This window comes from Mangifera indica, chromosome 18, assembly GCF_011075055.1.
Source record: "Mangifera indica cultivar Alphonso chromosome 18, CATAS_Mindica_2.1, whole genome shotgun sequence".
Taxonomy (NCBI): domain Eukaryota; kingdom Viridiplantae; phylum Streptophyta; class Magnoliopsida; order Sapindales; family Anacardiaceae; genus Mangifera; species Mangifera indica.
Genome location: NC_058154.1, coordinates 12,285,021 through 12,308,807, shown reverse-complemented (window position 1 = coordinate 12,308,807; position 23,787 = coordinate 12,285,021). Strand labels below are relative to the sequence as shown.

Genomic DNA, 23,787 nt, shown 5'->3' with positions numbered 1-23,787 from the left:
CAGGCTTTGACTTTTATTCATATATTAATATAATGAAAGTATAGAAACTTAGAAGTTTAACAAGTCAACTACTTTATGGTAATGTGAACACAGGAGATTTGGTGAAGGGTCAACAATGTTTTCGCATTACCTACTCTTCCTAATTCTACAATTGGTGGTTGAATTATGACCAAGTTAAAGTGTTTCTGCAATTGGTTTGACCATTCTGTTTTGCTTGTGATTTCAGAGCAAATTGGGGCCAAACTTGGGTTGGTGACAAAATTTGCAACCAAACTTTGTAATTCGAGTCCATCTTGTATGGGTGCACATGCTTTACTAGAGGGACTCGATTCAAATCCTAATAATTATAAAATTTTTTAAAATTTAATCGTAATCGAATTTAATTTAGTTACACACAGGACCATATGCCATTGGCATGGTTTGGATTTGGGTTCGAATTCAAGTCTCAACAAGTTATGCTAACATCAATATAATGATTTGATTGAATCGATCGTCCAAAAATTGTTAGTAATTCAAGTTATTCAACCATTAGGTTAATATGGTATATTGGCTAAATTTATGATAAAACTTGACCTGAATTCATTTAACTACTGGGTTTAGACTTAAACTAAATATTGACTGAGTATTAATTCATTATAAAATAAATTAGGCCTAATGGCCGATCTACCATTATACAAACATACACAGTTTTATGACTAGCGTTTTTCTTTTAATATTCAGTTCTCCTAAAATAAATAATTGTTAACATTAATATAATGGTTTTATCAAATTTATCCAACAGTTGGTTTTATCTAGGGTTTGAAAGGATGATCATTACATATAAATTTATCTTTGTTTTCAATATAACTTATTACACAAGTTCTAAATTATCAAGGGAAAGAAACATTCTATGTACAAAGGTTTATTCTTGCATCAATATTGCTTGGAAGAAACTTTTTCCTTTGCCTACCTTTTGTGTTGTGAATCTGGTAGTTCAACTTAGGCCTTTTTGCTCTCTTCATGAACCTTGTAGAAGTTCATTGCTTGTTCCAATTGCTTCCTCAATGAAAGGACCTCTTTGATATAGTAGTGTAGTCTATCTACCATCAATGCAAGAAATAGAGAAAATCCTGCAAATATCATCCAAATAAGTTTTGAATCATAATAGTCAGCACAAGATCAAGCTCACTTTGCTTGATTAATGATAAATTCCTTTAAAAAGTTGTAGAAGAAGAAGGGTCTGCAATAATGACAAAGAGAATCATCATGGAAAAACTAGAGAAGAAGAAATGTTGTTGAAGAAGATAAATCTTTCGACAACTTGATTAATACAATATATAAAACAATAAACTTATGTACACTCAATTTTAAATATACAATTAGATATCTAAACAATATGTTATCATATGATTTGGTGACTTTTAAGTAACGGTACATAATGTTCGTACTAATTGGATACTTAAAAGTTAAAGCTGTGTCCACATACCATTGTTGAATGAAAAATTCATGTGCCCAGTGAAGAACTCAGAATTTATTCATCCTAGGACTAATTTTGACGGGCTATGAGCACAAGTTACCTGTAAGAGATGCTTGAAGAAGGAGATTTGCCATGAGAACTTCATCGGTTGGATTGATCGGACCTTCCTTCGAACGTCGCTGAATCTCCATTGCAGAGAACAAGGTTGAGGCAAAAACCACCACCACAGTTGCGGCAACAGTCCTCGCAATCAAGGGACCTGTCCCCTGCTTCAGCATATCTACCCCCATTACCACCAAATTCCTTAGGGGGTTTTTGAACAGAAGGATCAGAATCAAACTCATTTCTGTCAACACAATTTTGAACAAAAGATATATCATCTCTTCAGAGTTCTTGGAAAACTTTCTGTTTGGACTTTGAGAAACGCGATAAATTTATATGGACAAATTTGGGAGGAAAATTTGGTCCACATTTTGGAGACGGAAACCACATTTTCTAATCTTACTGTACAATTAAAGAACTAAATACTTTTCATGACTTGAGAGGTACAGGATTTCTTGGCAAGTAGGTTTGGGGTGGATTCAATCTAATTCACTGGGCTCGAATCATTGGTTGGCTCGACTCATACTGGAGCTCATATTGTCAATAATTCTTATTTTTCTTCTTTAGTGATTATTCTAGACTCGAATGATTCTTCTCTGATGATTCTTCTTTTTTTAGACGATTCAAATGGGTCAAATTTAATCTTAAACTATATATTATAGATTCAAACTAAACACTGTTTAGGTTTGGATCAACTCAAATCCACCCCTACAAGTAAGAAACAAAAAACCTTTTTTAAGGATAAATTCAATCTAAGTTGGCTTAAATCAAATCCACAACTCAGTTCAAACAAGTCAATTCCAAATTGAACCTTTAGCTCAACTCAAAATCAACTTTTGTTTACCTAGTGACACTATTAATCCCTTGGGCAATACTGTTCACCCCTCCCACAATGCTTTTAACCTTGTTAACAAGCTTAAATTGTGCATTACAACTTAGATCTGCGCTCATACTGAGCATTATGTCTATCAAAAGACTCAAAACTAAAACTTTCGACAAAACCTGAACTTGAAATTAATGCCTTGAATGAACCTTAGCGACTCTGAGATGCTGAAAAGTAATCCTGCTCATTTGCTTAATATTGTGATTCATTTGTGTCTTCGTGCAACAATTTATTAAATCGTCTCTCACAACAACATCGATAGTAAGAATCTCAAGGCATCTTGACAAAGGCAAAATCCTTATATATAAGAGAACTTGAAACATACATACAAACATTACATGCAAAGGAGAAACACATCACAATTATATGAACTCTAATCCAACAAATTTGAAAGAATTCTAGTAAAGTTTAAAGTAACAAAAAAACCTTCAAGAATACAGATTCTTCTTTAACTGAGCATTTCCTCACCGTCAATTATTCGAGCTCAACACATCCAATTCACCCATTCAATTTTTTAAGTATTCCGCTTCCCAAAGGTTAAACAATAAAACTATGTACACTTATAATGAGTATTACTCTGGGTATCAATAATGATGTGTCACCATATAATTGTATGATTTTGAATTAAGATTAAAATAATACTCAATTACATAATGACAGATCATTATTAATACCCAAATTGATACTTATTATAAATGTATATAGTATTACTCGAGATTAAATACCCTCTCTATATATGAACATCGTAGTTTTGTTTTGCTCTTTAGCCTAGGTAAAGAAGACCAGAACAAATAGGATGATGAACAGAGCTAGCAGAAAGCATATCATCATTATCTGACCCTTCGCACTAGCCTTCTTCATGACCATAGCTACTTTTTTCTGCAAAGAAGAGTAAAGATAAATTTGATTTTTAACACTAAATAATTTAATTAATTAATAGATTGCAATTTGTTTCAACATAAGTTATCATTGGGGGAACTGAATACAATGGTCCTGTATTTCATATCATGGATAAGATGGTTCATCATTCACAAATGACTCACAGAACCAAACTAAATCAAGAAAATCACCTGAACAAAATCCAGACGATTTGATGTACTATCCATTTCTGTACCCAGATCATCAATAATCTTCTCCTGAAGCACCAAAACATTTAAAGTTAGCAAAAATGACCCTCAACTTGAGTTGACCATGATAGCCCATTCATATTTTTTGTTTGTAACTTGACCAAAATGCAACAAACAAACTAGAACTTTTTCTGCCAGCTACTGCCAGAGGGTTGGTGGTGGAGGACCTGAAGGCAGTAAAAGAAACACAAACCCATTAATCCAGACCTGTGCAAGGAGTTCATCATGTATGGTAATCCCAATGCCTCCGATTCTCTCCACACTCTCACTAAGCTCATCCAAATCCTCATCTTGTTGCCTAAAACCAATAATTAGGAGGCCATCAGAGACAAATCAAACATAGTTCAAAACTGAAACAATTTTACAGATAGAAATACGTGAAAAAACAAGACAAAAATATTCAAGGGCCAAAGTAAAAAGACCTTACTTTATGAGAAGCATCTGTCTATCTGATTCCGATTGGATAAAATCATCATTATCTTGGATTGCATACTGGTTGGATCTGTCTGTCTGATGATTGTTAGGCATCCTCATTAGTTCCCGGCGCATTCCACTTGCACTAGTAGTACCAAAACCATTCAGATCCAGTCCAACTACAACTGTTTTCTTCACGTTGCCAACCTGATAAAGTACGGCAATCCTTTAGGGTTCCATAACTGGAAAAAAATAAAGCCAAGATTCATCATGCGGTACACTGTCCAAAACCTAAAGATAGAACTGAGAGAAGCTATGGTAGAAAACATATTTTGTTATGCTATCTTTACCATTAAATAAAATTTCACACATCTTTACAAGTTTACTAAAATTTGTGTACTAAACTTATTTAATTGATACCTGAGTACGAGCTGTGCTCGTCCATCTCCTTCGTTTCTCAAGTTCCACTTCATCAATGCCATACCAACTAGGGTCTCTACTTGCAACAGAAATTGTTTTGTCCAATTCATCCACCTTCCTATCAAGAAAGAAGAGTTTCAGTGCTTGCAGGAGAGAAACTAGTAGTCTAAAGAAGCTACAAAGGTGCATCAAAAAGTCCACCCAAAAGATTTTGAAACAGAATAGTATTCTTCAATTTAATGAAGCTCCACCAGAAAAAGGAGTGAGAGTACATAAATCATATTAAAAATAAGCCCACCAAGGATCACAGCTCGGTTGCAAACACACCAAGATTTCATTGAACTAGTGAAACTCAGCTAGATCTGTTGACAACTAGATCAAGACTGATATTAAGCTTCATTAAGTATTGTATATAGATCACTCAATACTGTTTAACTCAAGCACTAGATTTCTTCTCATTTTTCTATAAAAGAAGACCATAAAAGCTTGAGCTGGGCATCATGAACTCGGCTCAGATAAAATCCAACCCTAAATTTCTGATTCAAGTGTCGAGCTTCAACTACAAAAATAGAATAATTTGCTGTACCTGCCACTCAATGCTCTCGCAAGAGGCGAGTAGCTCCTTCGTGAGATGCACATGCTCAGCACCATCACCAGGACTATTTTCCCATTGACGATAAGAAGACTGCAGCTTATCAATCTAATCAACAAAAATCAAACAAAAACGAAGTAATTAAAAAACCCAATTCAAAATTATCAATATCAATCATTTATTCAACAAATTCCAAAAAATCAATTTAATTTATCCATAAATCAACATTTCAAAAACCTAATAGCTACTTAGTAAAAATATATGAATAAATTCAAGGAGAGCAGATCTAAATATAATCTATTTAAAAATAAAAAAGACGCAAACTTACCGATTCTTGAATCTCCTCTCTGACGATATAAAATGGATCTTGAGCAGACGACATAGCGTATTTCTACACATATAGTAATGATTTCATAAATTACGTTTTATGTAAAATTAACAATAAATTCCAATTAAAAAAAATTTACCGGCGACCAGAATTGGAGGTGACGGCAATGAGGAGAAAGATTTTTTTTTTTTTCCTCTTCAGAGTCTGTGTCTGTGTAGTGCAGAGATCTGGCTCCTGCAACTGAAAAGTATATTGTTGAAGGAGGCAACAGAGGTATTACGAAAGCAACGAAAAGACTAAAATGCCACTGTGATTGTTTTCCATTATGAAAGATAATATGTGATTAACAACTTAATTAATAATTAACGATTTAACAAAGAGGCGCAAACCCGAATCTAGTACCAAATTGATCCGGGTCAAATCGGAATACGCATATAGAAATTACAACATAATAAAATAATAAAAAATTTTAGGTGAGAATAATATATTTAATTCCAATAAATTAAATTAAAATTAAAAAAGAATTAACTCATTAGAATTTGAGTCGGGTTTATCCATTATTCGGATTCGGTGCAAATCCCCCGACTATAATATTATAAAACAGAAATATAAAACGGCGCTTTTCGTTTACAGACTAAAGTCAGTTGCTAGCGTCATAGCATCGACTCAGAGGCAGCACAAAACTACAGGCTCCCGTTACATTAGAAAGAGCCGCCGCAAATGGAGGCGGCGCCACCATCACCTTTTACTTCAGTTTCAGCTTCACAACTGAACAGCAACACTCGATCGTTCTCCTCCTTCTCTTCTTCTTCTTCTTCTTCCTCTCTTCTTTTCTCTCGCAATTATGCTATCTACAGAAACAAACACAGCCGAGTCAAGTTCAAATCGTCTTCAACTCTGTCTCTTCGTGCCTCCTCCTCTTCTTCAGACTCCGGTACTCTCTCATTCTCTGCTCAGCTTCTAATTAAAATAATTCTGAGAGACTGATACTTTCTGTTTTATTGGATATGTTTCTATACAGTCGTGACTTTGCTTGATTATGGTGCTGGAAATGTTCGTAGTGTGAGAAATGCGATTCGTTTTTTAGGTTTTGACATTAAAGATGTAAGTCAGTTTCTACATTTTTTATATTATTTTGAAAAATTAATATATAAAAAAAATGTAAGATTTTTTTATTCTGTGAATTTCTTCATGATGTAATGTTGTTCGTTTTTTAACTTAGTGTTCGTGTTGCAGCAATGTATATTTTTGACATAATAAATGTTAAAGCCATATTGATAAATTTAATTTTAGCCCCAACAAGTTAGTAATTTCAGAAAGTTTTTTTCTCTCTATGAAGGTGCAAACTCCGGAAGATATTCTAAATGCAAACCGGCTTATATTTCCTGGTGTGGGTGCATTTGCTGCTGCCATGGATGTGCTCAACAAGACAGGGTAACATTTTTCGTGTAACTTCTGATTAATTCTTTTCTTACATTTGGTTTTGATATGTTTACGACTTTCTGCTCTGTGATTGAATTATTTAGTTGCATGTATCATATGTGAATGTGTAAGGGTTTTTTTTTTTTTTTTTGATGTTGCAGAATGGCAGAAGCATTATGTACATATATTGAGAAGGATCGCCCATTTTTAGGCATATGTCTTGGACTTCAACTTCTTTTTGAGTCTAGCGAGGAGAATGGGCCAGGTTAGTTTTTGAATTTTCTGAGACGTTGTTTCATGTCTTGTTGACATGCATTTAATCTTGGTTTTCAACGGCTTGGATAATGATAATGCTTATCTGTACTGTGTTTTCTGGTGAACCAAAATGGTAGTTTCTATTCTAGCAGGATGTAAGGGAAATAAAGAGGAATTTAATTCTGTTGTTACATGTGTTGCAGTGAATGGTCTTGGCTTGATACCAGGTGTGGTTGGGCGTTTCAATTCATCTAATGGCTTCAGAGTTCCACATATCGGTTGGAATGCTTTGCAAATCACAAAAGACTCTGAAATTCTGGATGATGTTGGAAACCGCCATGTTTATTTTGTCCACTCTTACCGTGCCATGCCAGTATGCTTATCCTTCCACCTCCCTTGTCTCCTTTAAATTTTTATCTTGCTAATGTCTCTTGATCTCAACATGTTTTCTTAATTTAGAATTGGTTTCAGTGATCCCCTTCTTATTTTTTTATTTATTTTTGTAGTCAGATGACAACAAAGAGTGGGTGTCATCTACATGCAACTATGGTGAAAATTTTATAGCATCTATTAGAAGAGGAAATGTGCATGCAGTTCAATTTCATCCAGAGAAGAGTGGAGGTGAGATGTATTCCATAGATTTTTTTTCTTTGGTTCTTCTGCGACCAAATATCAAATTTGTATCAAAGACAAAGAGGTTTCGAAGAAGGAGATCTTACTACAAAGGAAAATTACTATTAAGATATCCTCTTCTAATAAAATATTGGTATGAAGACAGATTTTAGAACTTGTTGTCCAACTTTATCATTGTTCAGTTTCCTCTCTTCTTGTTGTCCAACTTTAGAACTTGTTGAAATAAAATATTGGTATGAAGACAGATTTTAAAGGAAAATCCTAAAATCTGTGATATCAATTTAAATGAAAACTAAAATAATCATCTGATAAACTTTCGTTATCTGGAGAAAGAAATGCTCTGAAAATTTTTATTATCTTGTTGACATCTTTCTTGATACTGTCAATATGAAATGGATGTTGCAGATGTTGGTCTTTCAGTATTGAGGAGGTTCTTGTATCCAAAGTCAACTATGCTAAAGGTAGCCATTGTACTTGACTTATATGTATCTCATATATTACCTTGCTGTCAATTCATCTAATGATCAAATGGTTCATTTGAAGACAGAAGCCAACTGAAGGAAAGGCCTCAAAGCTTGCAAAAAGGGTAATAATTGTTGAACCTGTCATCTCTTACAAGTTCTTTCTTGTTCTTCTATGAAATTGGAAATTGGAAGTATATATTGGTTTTGGAAAATAAAGAGATAAAATTGCTGTATTGATTATTCCCCGCTAGTTGTGATATATGCATACTGATTGTGTGGGCCCTAAACTGTATTATTATTCCGACAGGTTATTGCGTGTCTTGATGTAAGAGCAAATGATAAAGGAGATCTTGTTGTCACCAAAGGAGACCAGTATGATGTAAGAGAGCACACAAAAGAGAATGAGGTACTTCATAGATTTCTAGAATGTTGTTCATATGATTTGTATGGATATCAGCATCCGATATTTGGGCCAAAATGGTTGCTCATAAAAAATTATTTATAATAATTTGGCACCAACTCTCCTTTAAATTATCATATGTATATTTGGTTATAATATAGAGTCTCAAAATTTTGCAGGTGAGAAACCTTGGCAAGCCTGTTGAGCTTGCTGGACAGTATTATAAAGATGGAGCTGATGAGGTATACTTCCTTAGTATAGTACAAATGTTGACAGTTAGATTTTATTAAAAAGAACATAGAGCTAATTTGGATGTTGATCTCACAGTTTCGTTTATTGGATTGATTGATTCTCAGATTAGCTTTTTGAATATTACTGGTTTCCGTGATTTCCCATTAGGTGATTTGCCAATGTTGCAGGTATGTAAAGTGACTGTTGAAGAAATTTTGCCTCATATATCATTTGATTTCTACATGTTTAACACTTTTAGTTCTGTAAATTCATTTCACCTGCTTGTTGTGTCTTGTAGGTATTAAGATTAACGTCAGAGAATGTTTTTGTGCCACTAACTGTTGGAGGTGGGATAAGAGATTTTACAGATGCAAATGGCAGGTATACTATGGGGTGATATTGTCTGGATTACCGTTTTGTGTTTTTGTCTATCATTGTCTTCAACTCCTCTTAAGTGATTATCTTTAAGAAGTGTTGTAATTCTGCAGTTCCCAATCTGATATTTTCTTGTTTAAGTGCACGGTCATGCTTATTTTTAGCTGCTATTTTTCCAGGTACTATTCTAGTTTGGAAGTAGCCTCAGAATATTTCAGATCTGGGGCAGACAAGATATCTATTGGAAGTGATGCAGTTTATGTTGCTGAAGAATATATAAAAACTGGAGTACGCAATCCTTTTGATCATCTGTTTCCATGATAGTTCTGGACCTGATCTGATTGTTCATATCTAAATATGTGCCCCTGCTGATGGTTTTTAATTTTTTTTCAGGTGAAGACTGGAAAAAGCAGCTTAGAACAAATATCTAGAGTTTACGGGAATCAGGTAATATCTAGAGTTTGTGTAAAAAATGGGTGGTTAGTTGCAAATTGCACTTAAGAGAGTCATGATTATTATTAGAGAGCATGGAGATTTGACATTTCATTAGTTGATTGAATGCTTATTTTGCAGGCAGTGGTTGTTAGTATTGATCCTCGTAGAGTATACCTTAATAGTCCTGATGATGTAAAGTTCAAGGCCATAAGAGTGACAAACCCAGGTGAAGCAGTTATCTTTTTTTCTTATTCCTTCTATCCAGTTTTAGCTTAGACTAGCCAATAAGATGCATTATTACAGTGTCCGTAAATTCTATTTGTCAATTTTTCTGAATTTGATCAGTTCATTGTTTACATTGAAATCAAATATAATAATTAAATCGGTCTTTTAATATTACTAGTCTGGTGTTCAAAGTCCATCAAGAATAGTAGTTAGGTGGGGTGTGTTCCAGAGATTATCAACCTGTGCTATGAGTCCTAGATTTACCACGGATTTTTTTTCTGACTGCTTGTTTATGAGCTTGATTATCCTAAATATCTTTTGTTGAAATGTTCATCAATCAAAATTGTTTCCCTTTTGATCAGTTTTTTTCTTTCAAATGGCTGTTGGGCAATTATAAGTATCTCTAGTTGTTTGTCAGAGTTATATGGCAGTTTGAAAATAAAAATGACTTAGCTCTTCCTGCCTCGGTAGGTAGGAGACTGTCTGATTATGGTTTAGATGGAAGCCACATCAAACAAGTTTATTATACAAGTCATTTAACATTTCATGAGCTTTTTCCAGATCTTACCTGAATTGTGACTAACCATTTTTCTAATGGTGTCAGGTCCAAAAGGAGAAGAATATGCTTGGTATCAGTGTACAGTAAGCCTTCTTTGCTTTCTTTATTTTTGCAATTTTATTGTTATATGTGATTTAGGATCTGATGACCAAGTTAGAAATGTTGCCATAAGTAAGATAGTCTGGACAAAATATTATAATCACCTACTCCTTAGTTTGATTGGAGATTGCAAGGCTGTAGTTTAGATGCCACAGGGTTATATTGTTGAGCATTAAAATAGCTTCCTGTGATTTTTTTTTTTTTTAAGGTTAGTGGTGGGCGGGAAGGTCGGCCAATTGGAGCTTATGAACTTGCAAAAGCAGTTGAAGACCTGGGAGCCGGAGAGATACTGTTGAATTGCATTGATTGTGATGGTATAAATAGCTCTTTTGGTCCTTAAAAAGTTAACATTATTTTTCTTTTTTAGCATCAATTTGAAACGTGTGGAAAATTTGTATTAAATTTTGTCTGTGGACATGTTTTATGTGTGTTGATTCTAGTTTTGTGAGGCCATTTCATCATATTGATTGGTGTGACAGTTTCTTTGGTGTTTAATGCTGAAAAAATGGTGCACCGACACTAATTTGTGGTTATTGTTCAATATCATCAAGCATATATTATGTTCTTTGACTTCCAACTATGAAATGCGAGTTTTAACAAATTAGTTGTTCGGTTTAATCTGCCATGCGATTTACTTTTTTGGTGACCTTCTTTCTAGTTTAAAAACAGAGACTCAAATGTCAGAGACCCGTCAGATCCAAATGTCATCACTACATCTAAAAATGTGCTTGATTCATAATTAAAGCAGCTTCTTGTTTCTTTCATCTGTTCTCTGGATATAATGCGGTTATGTTTGTTTTTTCAGGTCAAGGGAAAGGATTTGATGTAGATTTAATAAAGTTGATCTCAGATGCTGTGAGCATCCCTGTCATCGCAAGTAGCGGTGCAGGTGTTGTTGAACACTTCTCTGAGGTGTTTATGAAATCAACTGCATCTGCTGCCCTTGCTGCCGGTATTTTCCATCGGAAGGAGGTAATACAACACCAGCTTATGTTCCTATCAAAATACATCTCCACTTCACATTTGTGTAGTCCTTCAATCCATTTTCCATACCTAGAATGAACTAGTTCTGTGACAATCTTTCAACTTCTCTGCGACTATTATGCTCTGTATAAACCCTCCATAATTCTGTGGATTGCAGGTGCCCATTCAGTCTGTAAAAGAACACCTGTTCAACCAAGGCATAGAAGTCAGGATCTAATTCAAACACCAAATTTAGAAGAGTGCAGAAGTTGGTCATTTTCACCAGGCATGTTCTACGTTTATCGTTAGTTTGTTATTTTTCTGGTTTCATTATCTAGGTTTAAATAAGTTCATTTCATTTGAATTTTTTAAGAATATATTTATAGTTATCATCTGTTACTATGTATTCAACAGTTCTTTTCCGAAAAGTTCATGGACAGTTTAATTACATAAAATAACTAAAAGACAAATGAATAATAATATATTTTTGGTAATGAGGAATCCCAGCTATCACATTGTGTCAAAATCAACTACACCAAACAGGATAAACTTTGGGTCCAATGACCGATCCACAACCATTAAATTAGGTAAGTCAAAAATTTGATTTTGATATTACTAGAGAAAACTTGAATCTATGCTCTCTTTTACGTAAAACCTTTTTTTTTTTGCTATTTAAATTATCCCTTGGGTTTTGCTTGATTGACCAATTTAAGTTAGGAATTGATTGACCAGTTTGCTTTAAAAAATGAGTCTAGTAAAACAAAGTATTGTCAGAATCGTGTTTTTTATGAAGTTTTTTGTAATTTTTTTCAGTATGAAATAATATAAGTTATTTCATTGCTTCCATTACAGTGAGAGTCTGCAAGAGTTGAATCTTTAGATTTCAAATTGTATCTTAAATTTTGCCAAGTTTTTTCACAACAAACCAAACATTTTCCAATGATTTCTGTTACATTGTAACATCCGATCTAAAGTGTCATGATTTTATACGCTCAACAGGGTAATAAACCGAGTTTCATCATCAGTGAGTCCAAAAGTTTTAGAGGGAGCCATACGACCGTCGAAATGGTGATTATTTTTCCGTTTTCTGATTAGTTTTCTGATTACCAACCCTTATAGCAGTGCAATGCAAAAGAGATTAGATTGGCGTAACTTATGTATGTATTTTGAAGATTTCAACCTAGTCTTAGCACAGAGGGAGACTCTAATTAAACAGAGTTCAAACAAAAGTGAGCTCAAATTCGATTCAAATCTAAAATAATATATTCAATTTGAAGTCATATTGATTCGAATGGTTAAGAATGACAAAATCAGCATAAAAAAATTCCTATAAGGAATCATCGACAAGTTTTTGAGCGAAACATAGATTTAATCTTAAATCAATTCGTTTAAATCCACGCTCTTTTTGCTGACTTTGATCCTTTTTTAAAACAAAGGAAACTTGCTTCGAGCTTTCGTTTTTAAGCTATTTAAAAATGGAAAAACTTGGGCTTCGCCTTCTAAAATTCAGACTAATTAGAAATATAATTTAAGATAATTAATTAAATTAACCCTTTTTTTAAATGGTGTACAGAAAAATTATTCATTCGTGAGTACACCCATATGATCATTTATTTGATATATAAACTTAATTTTCGATCATCCTCTTCCGTTTTTTAAAATGAAAATACATTTCAACCAGCCATTTGATGATATAATAAGAGAATCAAATCATAATGTTTGAACACAGAAGCACCCCCAAAAACAGAACTGCACAAGAATGTTAGGCCAACCAAGACTGGATTTGATCCATACCAAACTCAAACAAAATCGAATTTGAAATCAGTTCAAATCTAAAATTAATCAAAATAGAATCAACAAGTCCAAACTCAAACTAAACTATAAATTTGAGCCAAATTATTTCAAACATGACTCTTTTATGAAAATAACTCTAATCTTTTTCTAAAATTCAATTTGAATTTAAACTTGAATAGCTCAAATCAAGTCAACCCCAAAGCCAAGCATGCTTACTGTTGGATCATTGGATCAAAATTAAGATGTCAACGAAAGTAAAACTTTCTTCAACGTTCATGATTTTTTTGGTAAAAAATAAACTCTAGTTCATACACATAGGTCTTATACATGCCGTTAAACAGAAAATTGAAATTTTCCTCAAAACATTTCGGTAAATTTGGGCAAATGATATTTTTTAAAGTCTCATTTCAAATTCAATTTGGCAAGCCGCATTTGAAGAACTCATGAAAAGAGGGTAAATTGATGAATAAACCCTACAAAACTTCAAACTCTAGCATACTTATTTTTCATTCGATGAATTGTAAGTGTATGTGATCCTGGGTTTACTGGAAAAGTGTGGATATGAAACGGAACAGCAGAATCATTTTTCTTATATATCAAGGAGCAGCCTGCGTGGGTCCTCCACAACATCTTTGATGCGGCGCAAGAAGAAAACTGCCTCTCTTCCATCAATCAGCCGGTGGTCATATGTTAGAGCAATGTACATCATTGGCCTTGGGACTACGTTGCCACTGACAACCATCGGGCGAGAGACAATTGAGTGCATACCAAGGATAGCCGACTGTTGAAAAAATTAATCAAGTTAGATTTCATCTTACAAATCGCCACAAAAGGCCACACAAAAACAAATGAATAAACAAAATCCTACTTCCCAAGATATGTGGATCAGCTAAAAATAGAATGAAAACAAGGAAAAACTACGAAGATTTTTATGTAGATGCATGGATTTAAAAACCAGATTAGACCGGCCAATTGGACTGATCTAACCGAGACCTTGGAAGCAAACTTGGTCTGGACTTGCCCCAATTCCTGTTTAGGTTATCAAACCGGTATGAACAACGGTTGAATCACTGCTACCACCCAATTCGACTGCCGGGTTATCCCAGTTAGACCAGTACGATTAAACATGACATTAGCATGTTGATGTCAGTGTAAAAATGTAGGGAAATTTGGGCCCAGCTGTGGCAGTGTATGTCATGCAGCACCAGACTACATTTAGTTATATATATTTATATATTTTTATGATACCCCTTAACCGAATTAATGTCTAGTCCAAGTTTGAAAACATTGTAAGGATGAGTTTGGTGACTTAGCCAAGGAGATAAGGCTATGAAAATTAATGAATTTTTGGTTAAAAGTCATTGTAACCGAACCTGAGGAGGGTTGATGATGGGTGTACTCAAAAGACTTCCATAAACACCACCATTAGAAATTGTAAATGAACCTCCAGCCATTTCATCAATTGAGATTGATCCATCATTTGCTTTCTTTGCAAGGGTGTTGATCTCTTTCTCTATATCGGCAAAATTCATCTTTTCAGCATTGCGGATAACCGGAACCACAAGTCCCTGATGAGAAATGAATCCAAATTAGAAGTTAAGATGTAGGGATACTGCCACTTTACCATGAGCACAAGATAAAAATGTGGACACAAAGTGATAAACAGCACATGTATGTATGCATATGCATCAATTGATAATAAAATCATATGTATCATTACAATTCATAAAGACTTCCAAGATTGTCGCACTAACATAGTCAATAGACACCATCAATACCACAAGCGTTGACAAATCTATTTGATACAGATTGTAATTTGAAAATTTTCACTGATGCTTTCAAGGCTGATGATGTAATTGGGATGGCCTGGATACAGGGAAAAATGAAATGTGCCAATGTCCAGAGAAAAACAGAGACCCAAACAAGCAGCAGTGCACTCTAGAGTTTCAATTAGTGGTGTAATCGAATTGAGTAGTGCTTGACTCAAACTCAACTCGATTACTTTAAGGGAAAGCTTGAGCTTGCCAAGATGATAATATCTCAGCTCAAGCTTCAGCTTTAAGCAAGAATGGATGACTTGAGCTTGGCTTGACTTTAAAACTCATAAGTTATATATTTATCAATTATATCCTATATTCAAAGTTAGAAATCAAGATTTTAAGGCTGTAAATATAAGGTTTGAAACTATCAGGGATGCATTGGTATTTAACTCAAGTTGAGTTGTGAGCTCACAAGCTCACTGAAACACCCAACATGAAACTCAAGCTCAACTCAAGATGAGTTGAGCTGAGCTGAGCCTAACCGCAAACTACTCACAAGCGGCTTGCCTTGTTTACACCCCTAGTTTGAATGCTCTATTTTTTGTAATAAACACTGCAAACAAACTAAATTAAAAACATGGCTGCAAACCTTAGGAGTTCCAACAGCTATACTGATATCTATGTAATCTCTGTATATCACATCATCCCCATCAATAACTGCGTTAATAATTGGCTGGTTCTGGAGCCCACTAACAGCAGCCTGAAATTTTTATAAGCAAACGATTATGTATGTTACCTCACGAGATGTAGGCAAAATTTCACCCATATTCTATATAAGCAATTAAAAAAGTTATAACACATACTTTCACAAAACCTGACATAAATCCCAGTTTGACTCCATGCTGTTCAAGGAAAGCATCCTTGTAATCAGAACGGAGTTTCATCAAATTAGTCCTACAATAAGCAAAATACAAAGAAATCAAAGATTTATCTTGGAATGATCACAAGAAACACAGAGACACTGTTTTAAAGGTCGTCCATCAAAGAAAGAAACAAAGCAGTTAAGTACAGTGCAATAACCAATCAGCCCACTAGAAGTTCCTCTGACTACTTCAATTTACAGCTCGATAAATCAATGAACATCACTCAAAATTTAAATTCACTAAAAGCAACATGTAATCTGCAAACCAGAAAACTAAACTTGAAAGAAATTGAATAGATGTAATATAATGACTTCATTTATGGTGAGAAACATAACAAAGAGCACGTGCTTTTAGAGAAATACAGTTCCAATTTCAGTTAAGTAATTAGTTGAACAGAGCAACAGAAACACTCCCAACAAAAAGCCATGTCCTGTGACCGAAAGCAGATAAATCACAGGTAGACACATGGACATGTGAAGAGTTGCTCTCTGTTCAAAGTTTGGAAAAAGAATGAAAGCATACTGATAAAAGTTCTTCCAGAAGCTTCAAAAGACATAAGTCAGTTTATATAGTAGTAGACACACAAGGTAAGAGATACATTTAATCACAAGGTGGAGGATTAGATGAAAGAGAACAGTATGATCACATGAAGATAACAATTAAAACAGCATTCACCATTTCTTGCCAAGAACGGAAGCACACCACATGTAGAAAATGAGAAAAAAAATAATCCTAAGTGCCATAAATATGAAAACAGTGGCACTGGCACCAGATGAAATACAGTAGAATTAACTTACATATCAACTTCATTGAATGTCGTCAACATTGCAAATGTATTTTGAGAGTCCTTCAATCTTGTAGCAACCCTTTTTCGTAGCCTAGTCATAGGAACCTGCAATCATGAACATATTGAAGGGACAATTAAGATCACAATGGCTCCTCCACTAAGCTGTTTTCTTAAATTGTTTATAAAAAAGAATAATAGAAGTCCATAACTATTTTTCTGATCTAAATAAAGAACCATTACATACTCACCCGTCTTTCCCTCTCCTTTGGTGGAAGCTGCGGCTCAGTTGCAGAGCGCTTAGGAGGTGCTGGAGAGGGTGCTTTAGGCTTCTCAAAGACAGCAGTTTTTTCAACTTCAGGTTTTGGCTTCTCCTCTTTCATTGTTTCAGCAGGAGACGGCTTAGGAGCAGCTTTCTCTTCTATTTTCTCTGAGGGAGCTACATGAGCTACACCTTCACCAGATTTTGAAATGATAGCAATTTTGGTACCAGGTTCCACAGTCTCCCCTTCTTTGGCTACAAACTGCCAGATATATATTAAAACACAGAAGCTATCATTAACATTAAAATCCAATAATTCCAACAGTGGAGATGGGGAAAAGGCAACCACTGTGTAATAAGCAAGAAAAATAATATAACAACGTGTATGCATTACCTCTTTAATCACACCTGCTTCTGGACTTGCAACATCAATTGTTACCTGACAGGAAATTAACATTACAAGTATTAAAAACTGTCCCAGTTTTATATTCACTGCTAAAAGGGAAAATTGGGGGCTGGGCATGGGGAAAGGTAGCAGGGTGCACTGTACCTTATCTGTTTCAATTTGAGCAATAGGCTCATCAACCTTCACAGTATCACCAGGACCTGTTTTCAAAAACCAGAAGCGCACACAATCAAACAATTGCAATGTGGATGACAAAGAGTAACAACTTGTACAGGAAAATGGATACTAAAAGACATACTTTTTAAGAATTTCGCCAAAGTTCCATCAGTTATGGATTCACCCATAAAGGGGACAACCGCTTCAACCAAATCCCCTTCAACAAACAAAGAAAAGGAAACAACAGGACAGTTTTGAGATTCAATGTAACTTTAATTAAAAAAAACCGTAGGTCCCTTAAAAAACCAATCCTTTACTCTGTTGCTAAAGTAAACAGGATGGCAGCAGTCCATCTGTCTAACTCTCATGAGAAGTGCCATAAGACTACAACATTGAAACAGAAAATAAACTCACTTTAAAGAATCCAGACAATGTCATACCACTTTCTGAAGAAAATAGTCTGCTCCAAGCTTGCATGTTAAGGGTGCTGAAAGAGGAATCCCTGTCCACACAGAATACATTGACGAAAGATGATGAGAAGCAGCAAATTAGAAAGCGAAAGCAGAACCATTTCTTCTAAGCCTCTCAATAATTAATCCCAGCTGCTTCTCAATTAAGTGAACCATACTAAATGATAATTGGGCCCATGATTTAAAAAAGTAAAAAAAAAAAATGAAACTCTAATAATGAATAGAAACAGTGAAGACTAATAAAAAATTGAAAAAGCAAAAGCAGGCCTATTTGCATAAACTTAATTCATAATTGCAAGTATGGATCAGATGATTAGGTTTAAAATGTGTGCATTCAAAATCTTAAATCTAGTGAGTATCAAGTTCACTTCTTAAGAACTCAAGCAAAAGGCTCAAAGGTTCAATTCCTAGACAGACCAGTCAAGTTTGACAATAGGTATTTAATCTCTAAATAAGAGCAGAGAACTGGTGAAAAGAAAACTACTAAGTGTTTATATTGTGCTATCCTGAGCCCACAACACCAACAGTCATATGTAATTTTAAGCATAACTCTAAGATTAAAATCCATGATATGATAAGTGAAATAATAAAACATCTTTACTAACCTCATTGATCTACAACCAATTGAGGAGCCTGCAATCACCAGAAATTTTTTTTAATTAAATTCAGGATGATCCATATGATATGCCAATGCATCAACTACTGTGAGGAGGGTACAGCAAAGACCTCATAAGATTTACCTGGTAAAATAACATGACAAAATTTCCGGACATGCCCAAGTCCTCTTGGATGGAGTAGTATCTGTTCACATGCTTCAAACGTAAATCTTGTGACCAAGATTACAACAAATATAAAATTTAATCTGGTTTGGATCATAATTTTCCAATGCCCATGAACTGGCAAAAGTTTCATATGTATATCTTCATGTACACAGAAAACAGTTTTCACAAACTTAACCAGACATGCCTACATGACTAAGATGAGACAGTAGAAAAAAAATTAAAAAAGGAAAATTAGGGAAAAAGAAGCACACACCTCCCTCCCTAAAACTCTAGAGGCGGACACTGAAGGCTGACCTGCCTGCATCGTCTTCCTTAAAACCTGGAAAGATTGTAAAGAAAAAAGACACTAGTTTAGAACAGGAAGTTAACAATGGAAAAGAAAATTCCTACTTACAACAATTCCAATCAAAACAACATGAAAAGAACAGTTCTCACCGAAGCAGACAAGCCTCCACTGGCGACTCTTCTCCGTATAATCCCCAGCATCGTGGTTTATATTTCTGCATTCACAAAGATATAATCTCCTATAAGATATACACATGCATATTGAAATTTTCACATAATCTCAAAACATACACATAGAGGCATGACCAAAATACACCAGGCATATATTTTCCATTGTGCTATTTACAAAACCAATCACATTATTAGAAATTCTCAAAACACTCAATGCACATGGCACACTTCAATTTCATCAGAATTTTGTTGCTATCCTCAGTGTGCATAAAATTTGAGTTTATAAATCAAATATTTACATATATTCAATACATCCATCACATATTAAACAATAGTGCAAATGCATTTCATAAAATTGGTTGATTAATGAATAAAATAAATTCTTCTAAAAAGTTATTTGATAGTGCAACTTATGAAAGTTCAACAGCAGGTTTATTGCAATCTTGTAAGCGTATATTACATTATATATAAACTTTTGTGATTATATAGACTGTTAGAATGCTGAGAAAATGCCAGGAAAAAAAGAAAAAAGAAAAGGAAGACCAAACCTAGATTTAACAATATCCAAATTTTAATATATATCACAATAATTTTTAAGTATATCAAAACGTGCACGTGTCACTACTTATGTGTTTACATGCATTCCATTTCGTAGCAGAGAGATTGCACGGAAAAAACACAAGGAAACTCCAAAATTCAAACATGAGCTGAAACATGATAAATTAGTAGCTTCTTCTAACAAGAAAGAAACAAAAAAACAGACAGATTCAAGTTTAACAGAAGGTTTACATTCTATATAAACTTTTGCCAATGAATATGTACACTTGTAACTACGTATGTGTTTATGTGCATTCTGTTTGGTAGTAGAGAAAGTGCAGGGAAAAAAACAAAACTGGAAAACTTCAAAATTCGTATCTGAGCTGAAACAAGACAAATTAATAGCTTCTTCTAACAAAAAAGAAACGAAATAAAGGACAGATTCAAGTTTGACAGCAGGTTTATTGTGATCTTGTAAGCATATATTACATTATATATAAAATTTTGCGATTGAATAGACTGTTCGTTTCCCGAGAAAAAAAAAAGGAACAAGAAAACGAAAACCAAATGTAGATTTAAAAATATCCGACTAATAACTATATTTCACAATCATGTTAACTACATCAAAATGTCCGCGTGTAACTACGTACGTGTTTACGTGCGCTCTGTTTGGTAGTAGAGAAACTGCAGCGAGAAAAAAACACAACAGAAAACTCCAAAATTCAAATCTGAGCTGAAACAAGACAAATTATTAGCTTCTTCCAACAAAAGCGAAATGATACAACGGACAGATTTAAAATTACGATTTCATTTCCTCTTTCTCTTTCACTCGTGACGAAACAGAAAATATAAAACATACAGTAAAAGTATATATAATATATACATAAATGTAACGAGAATGAGAGATTTTTGACCTTGATGATTAGAAGAGAGAAACGGTGTTGTGTTTTGAGGAAGTCTCAGAAGCCAGCCACGGTAGGCCTAGGTTGATCGAATAAATAGTTAGGGTAGTCAGATACTTTACATATTTGGTAATTTCGGTTCTTGACTTGTTTGCCAGGGACGCCGCGAAGATGAGTTCGAGAATATTTTGGTATAATCTGGCGCGGCCAGTGTTTGTGAGCTCGTGAGGTGGATGAACTTCATTGGTTGAAACTTAACTGTCAGAAGAAAAGGCGTGTGGTTTCCTCTTACCTGTCGAAGGAAATTCCCAAATAGTTGGTAGAGACTGGCCACGGTGTCGTTTTCTGAAAATGGGCCATTCGCTTCGGCTTAGATCAATTAAATTTTAAACTGGGTTCTGTTAGCAGAGATTAGAAGTGGGCCTAAAGAGCTTGATTGATAAACTGAAGATTTTGACATGTCTGAGTTCGAAATCTTATACATAGTGGCCAAGAGAGAGCATGGTTGATGTTGAAGAGAGCATCTTCTTATAAACGAACATATCGATATTAAACCGGATTGGTAGATTAGAGTTTTAATTTGAAATTAAATTATTAATAAAGAAAAAATAAGAAAAAAAAGTTGTTAAAGAAAGAAAAATAACCTTTCTAAAATAAAAAATTAATAGTTGACAAGAAAATGCATAGATGTTGATAGACCCTCAATCTTAAACTAAGTTAGAATTACAATTCAAATTTAACTTATTCAATTAGAACATAAATTCAAATCCAAACTAACTCATCACCTTTCTATCCATCCCTATCAAAAATTGCATTAAAAATAATAATAGGTCAAAAGATTTATTCTCACTTAAGGTTTAGTATTTTCTCAAAACTCTCAGATATGACTAATTAAAATTAATAAATGATTATTTTATCAATAATATTAAAAATAAAACTTTATCTGATTTTCCCTCTAACCATAGTTTTAAAAAATTACATTTTCCCCCTGAATTTAATTTTCTATCTCTATCATTTTTTAGTGACTATTGTCATCTTCAATGGCCTTTTATGTTCGAATCAACTTCTCTCGCTCTTACCTTCTCCATCAAGCCGGCTCTCTCATCTGAATTTGTCTTCATCTCAAACGAGCCGGCATAGAGTCGAAATGGTGTTGAGAGAGAGTGTCAGCAACAATGACAGAGGGAGAGAACGTTTGTCGTTTGTTAAAAATTGTCCTTGAAAAATTAAAACCCTTTATTTAATTACATAATTGAAAAATTGAAACCCTACAAGGGAAATGTGAGTTTTCAAGTTTTAATCATAAAGAGAAATTGTTAGTTTTCTAAACCAATGAGGGAAAATGAGATAAATTTTTTTTTTTAATAATACTGATTAAATAACAATTTTACCTTTAATACTAGCAAATTTTAGTCTTGGAAAATGGACGAGTCTAGTCAATGTGGGTGCAAGTAAAATGGGTACAAGTCGAAAACAAGTCAAGTTATACGAATAATAATTTTTAAAACTCATACCCGATCTTATGCGTACGGGTTAACCCGTGAGTTACCTATTAATATTAATTTTTCACTATTTTTCTTTTGTTTTTATTATTTTAATATATATTTTTCCTTTTTTTCAATATTTTTCTCTTCAAGTATATAAGTATTATATGAATGAACAAAAATTTACCTCAAATTATAAAAATGTTTTTATAAATTTAAAGAATTTTACATTAAACATGAAATGAATATTTATAATAAAATGTTTAATGCTTATATTTTTTAAATTTATTTTCTACACAACAAATTATTTTATTTTAAGATAGATTTGAGTTTATTTTATGTCAAAAGAATGAAAAATATGTAGAATTTATATTTAGTATAATATAAGTTTGATATTAAAATGAAAAAAGAAAATAAATAAAAAAAGGGTGCTCACAGGCATATATGCCCTACCCGCAAAAATTTATTATCCACGAGTATAAGTTTAAAAATTTAAAAATTGTATCCATATTTAAACGATGGGTGACTCCTCTATATTGCCACCTTTAACATATTTTATTAAATTTAATCACTCATAAATGAGAGTTAACGGGTATCTATTTAGGAATATATTAAACATTACGTAATAAATGTTTTGGCCATAATAAAAATTGGATCTCCGTTACTTGTTAGCACGCCAAATCTTCAACCGCACAAATTGTATTGAGAAGAAAAATTAATTACTCTTATTGAACATGCACAAATTATTGAAATTTTAATATTAGCGAAGGTGAAAACACCACAATAATTATCATACATTTGGTTCGAGTACAATAATTAAACTACAAATTAAACTCATTTCTGCTTCAAAGAGCTTATTGAATTTCTCGATTAACATTTGGAAGGAAGATAACTAAAGAGTGCATGTTGGTAATAAGGAGTAACAATAGCTTAAAGAGTGATGTGTTTTAAGGATATCCACCATCTAGGCCGCCACCAGCGCCACCTCCAGCTCCAAAACCACCACCAGCACCAGCACCACCGCCAAGTCCACCGCCGCCACCCCCTCCAAAGCCTCCTCCAGCTCCCCCACCTAGTCCACCACCAGCTCCAGCACCACCTCCAAATCCAGCTCCACCTCCGAAACCAGACCCGCCACCCACTCCTCCACCGCCGCCTCCACCAAACCCTCCCCCACCACCTCCACCAAGTCCACCTCCGCCACCTAGTCCCCCTCCAGCACCAGCACCCCCACCAAACCCAGCTCCACCTCCAGCACCACCACCTAGCCCACCTCCACCACCAAATCCTCCACCGCCCCCTCCACCTAGTCCACCGCCACCACCAAGTCTAGGACGGTGAACAAAATTCTTCTCCTCCTGAAAACCACCCTTTTCACCCCCAACTAGCTTCCTCGCATTAATGTTGCACACAAGAACACCGAGAATCAAGAAAACAAGAAACCTAGAAGAACAAGAAGCCATCTTTTTCTAACACTTTAAAAGATTGACTTCTGGTGAGAAGAAGAAGCTTGAAGGCGGGTTATATATAGAGATTCATGAAGAGAGTACGGTTGAGGTCTTAAATTTTGCTCATCGGCTCATCTATAAACCGTGTTGGGATAGTTAATGCACTCAACTGTTACCTTTGAAAAAGAAACCCCTAAAAGTTGCTCACTTTGGACCAATTGGGAGCTTGTTCTGGGGATT

At 34.3% G+C, this 23,787-nt stretch overlaps 5 protein-coding genes across 10 annotated transcripts; 1 reads left to right on the top strand and 4 right to left on the bottom strand.

Annotated features, from left to right (window-relative positions):
• Positions 1-759: 759 nt before the first annotated feature.
• Positions 760-2,611, bottom strand: LOC123201381. Its single transcript, XM_044616860.1, has 2 exons — positions 1,557-2,611; positions 760-1,109 (listed from the first exon to the last, which is right to left on the bottom strand). The coding sequence occupies exons 1-2, from the start codon at positions 1,834-1,836 to the stop codon at positions 979-981; spliced, it is 411 nt and encodes a 136-aa protein (XP_044472795.1). The 5' UTR covers positions 1,837-2,611; the 3' UTR covers positions 760-978.
• Positions 2,612-2,719: 108 nt separating this feature from the next.
• LOC123201380 (syntaxin-61-like) lies at positions 2,720-5,641 on the bottom strand. 2 transcript variants are annotated; one of them, XM_044616859.1, is made up of 8 exons: positions 5,462-5,641; positions 5,323-5,385; positions 4,989-5,102; positions 4,403-4,520; positions 3,996-4,189; positions 3,776-3,866; positions 3,512-3,577; positions 2,720-3,320 (listed from the first exon to the last, which is right to left on the bottom strand). In XM_044616859.1, the coding sequence occupies exons 3-8, from the start codon at positions 5,051-5,053 to the stop codon at positions 3,210-3,212; spliced, it is 645 nt and encodes a 214-aa protein (XP_044472794.1). In that variant the 5' UTR covers positions 5,054-5,102; positions 5,323-5,385; positions 5,462-5,641; the 3' UTR covers positions 2,720-3,209. The 2 variants fall into 2 exon arrangements, with proteins under 2 accessions (XP_044472794.1, XP_044472793.1); XM_044616858.1 differs by having other exon boundaries at positions 4,403-4,516.
• A 316-nt stretch (positions 5,642-5,957) lies between these two features.
• On the top strand, positions 5,958-12,663 carry LOC123201884 (imidazole glycerol phosphate synthase hisHF, chloroplastic-like). Of its 3 annotated transcripts, XM_044617454.1 has the most exons (20): positions 5,958-6,256; positions 6,344-6,426; positions 6,662-6,756; positions 6,906-7,009; positions 7,203-7,372; positions 7,506-7,620; positions 8,038-8,093; positions 8,180-8,218; positions 8,404-8,502; positions 8,667-8,738; positions 8,853-8,915; positions 9,026-9,108; positions 9,282-9,390; positions 9,496-9,549; positions 9,676-9,763; positions 10,367-10,404; positions 10,629-10,734; positions 11,226-11,392; positions 11,562-11,669; positions 12,383-12,663. In XM_044617454.1, the coding sequence occupies exons 1-19, from the start codon at positions 6,043-6,045 to the stop codon at positions 11,619-11,621; spliced, it is 1,815 nt and encodes a 604-aa protein (XP_044473389.1). In that variant the 5' UTR covers positions 5,958-6,042; the 3' UTR covers positions 11,622-11,669; positions 12,383-12,663. The 3 variants fall into 3 exon arrangements, with proteins under 3 accessions (XP_044473389.1, XP_044473390.1, XP_044473388.1); XM_044617455.1 differs by lacking the exon at positions 12,383-12,663 and having other exon boundaries at positions 8,676-8,738; positions 11,562-11,794; XM_044617453.1 differs by lacking the exon at positions 12,383-12,663 and having other exon boundaries at positions 11,562-11,794.
• Positions 12,664-13,655: 992 nt separating this feature from the next.
• LOC123201883 (dihydrolipoyllysine-residue succinyltransferase component of 2-oxoglutarate dehydrogenase complex 2, mitochondrial-like) lies at positions 13,656-20,798 on the bottom strand. 3 transcript variants are annotated; one of them, XM_044617450.1, is made up of 16 exons: positions 20,628-20,798; positions 20,364-20,446; positions 19,156-19,220; positions 18,974-19,039; positions 18,679-18,739; positions 18,544-18,571; positions 17,909-17,970; positions 17,611-17,685; positions 17,457-17,512; positions 17,301-17,345; positions 16,896-17,168; positions 16,658-16,752; positions 15,801-15,891; positions 15,587-15,697; positions 14,551-14,745; positions 13,656-13,958 (listed from the first exon to the last, which is right to left on the bottom strand). In XM_044617450.1, exons 3-16 carry the CDS (start codon positions 19,204-19,206, stop codon positions 13,767-13,769), a joined length of 1,401 nt encoding a protein of 466 aa, XP_044473385.1. In that variant the 5' UTR covers positions 19,207-19,220; positions 20,364-20,446; positions 20,628-20,798; the 3' UTR covers positions 13,656-13,766. The 3 variants fall into 3 exon arrangements, with proteins under 3 accessions (XP_044473385.1, XP_044473386.1, XP_044473387.1); XM_044617451.1 differs by having other exon boundaries at positions 20,364-20,441; XM_044617452.1 differs by lacking the exon at positions 20,364-20,446.
• A 2,036-nt stretch (positions 20,799-22,834) lies between these two features.
• Positions 22,835-23,732, bottom strand: LOC123202419 (glycine-rich cell wall structural protein). Its single transcript, XM_044618355.1, has one exon. The coding sequence runs from the start codon at positions 23,560-23,562 to the stop codon at positions 23,047-23,049; it is 516 nt and encodes a 171-aa protein (XP_044474290.1). The 5' UTR covers positions 23,563-23,732; the 3' UTR covers positions 22,835-23,046.
• Between the last annotated feature and the right edge of the window lie 55 nt (positions 23,733-23,787).

Coding starts and splice junctions, on each gene's coding strand:
- LOC123201381 (XM_044616860.1), bottom strand. CDS start 1,836: ATGATATATCTTTTGTTCAAAATTGTGTTGACAGAAATGAGTTTGATT. Junction 1,110..1,556: donor TCTTCAAGCATCTCTTACAG/GTAACTTGTGCT, acceptor TGATATTTGCAG/GATTTTCTCTATTTCTTGCA.
- LOC123201380 (XM_044616858.1), bottom strand. CDS start 5,376: ATGTCGTCTGCTCAAGATCCATTTTATATCGTCAGAGAGGAGATTCAA. Junction 3,867..3,995: donor AGACAGATGCTTCTCATAAA/GTAAGGTCTTTT, acceptor TATTGGTTTTAG/GCAACAAGATGAGGATTTGG. Junction 3,321..3,511: donor ATCGTCTGGATTTTGTTCAG/GTGATTTTCTTG, acceptor TCTTCTTTGCAG/AAAAAAGTAGCTATGGTCAT.
- LOC123201884 (XM_044617454.1), top strand. CDS start 6,043: ATGGAGGCGGCGCCACCATCACCTTTTACTTCAGTTTCAGCTTCACAA. Junction 6,257..6,343: donor CTCCTCTTCTTCAGACTCCG/GTACTCTCTCAT, acceptor GTTTCTATACAG/TCGTGACTTTGCTTGATTAT. Junction 8,739..8,852: donor ATAAAGATGGAGCTGATGAG/GTATACTTCCTT, acceptor ATTGATTCTCAG/ATTAGCTTTTTGAATATTAC.
- LOC123201883 (XM_044617450.1), bottom strand. CDS start 19,206: ATGCTGGGGATTATACGGAGAAGAGTCGCCAGTGGAGGCTTGTCTGCT. Junction 17,169..17,300: donor AAGCAGGTGTGATTAAAGAG/GTAATGCATACA, acceptor TATATCTGGCAG/TTTGTAGCCAAAGAAGGGGA. Junction 13,959..14,550: donor CCATCATCAACCCTCCTCAG/GTTCGGTTACAA, acceptor TTTTTTCAACAG/TCGGCTATCCTTGGTATGCA.
- LOC123202419 (XM_044618355.1), bottom strand. CDS start 23,562: ATGGCTTCTTGTTCTTCTAGGTTTCTTGTTTTCTTGATTCTCGGTGTT.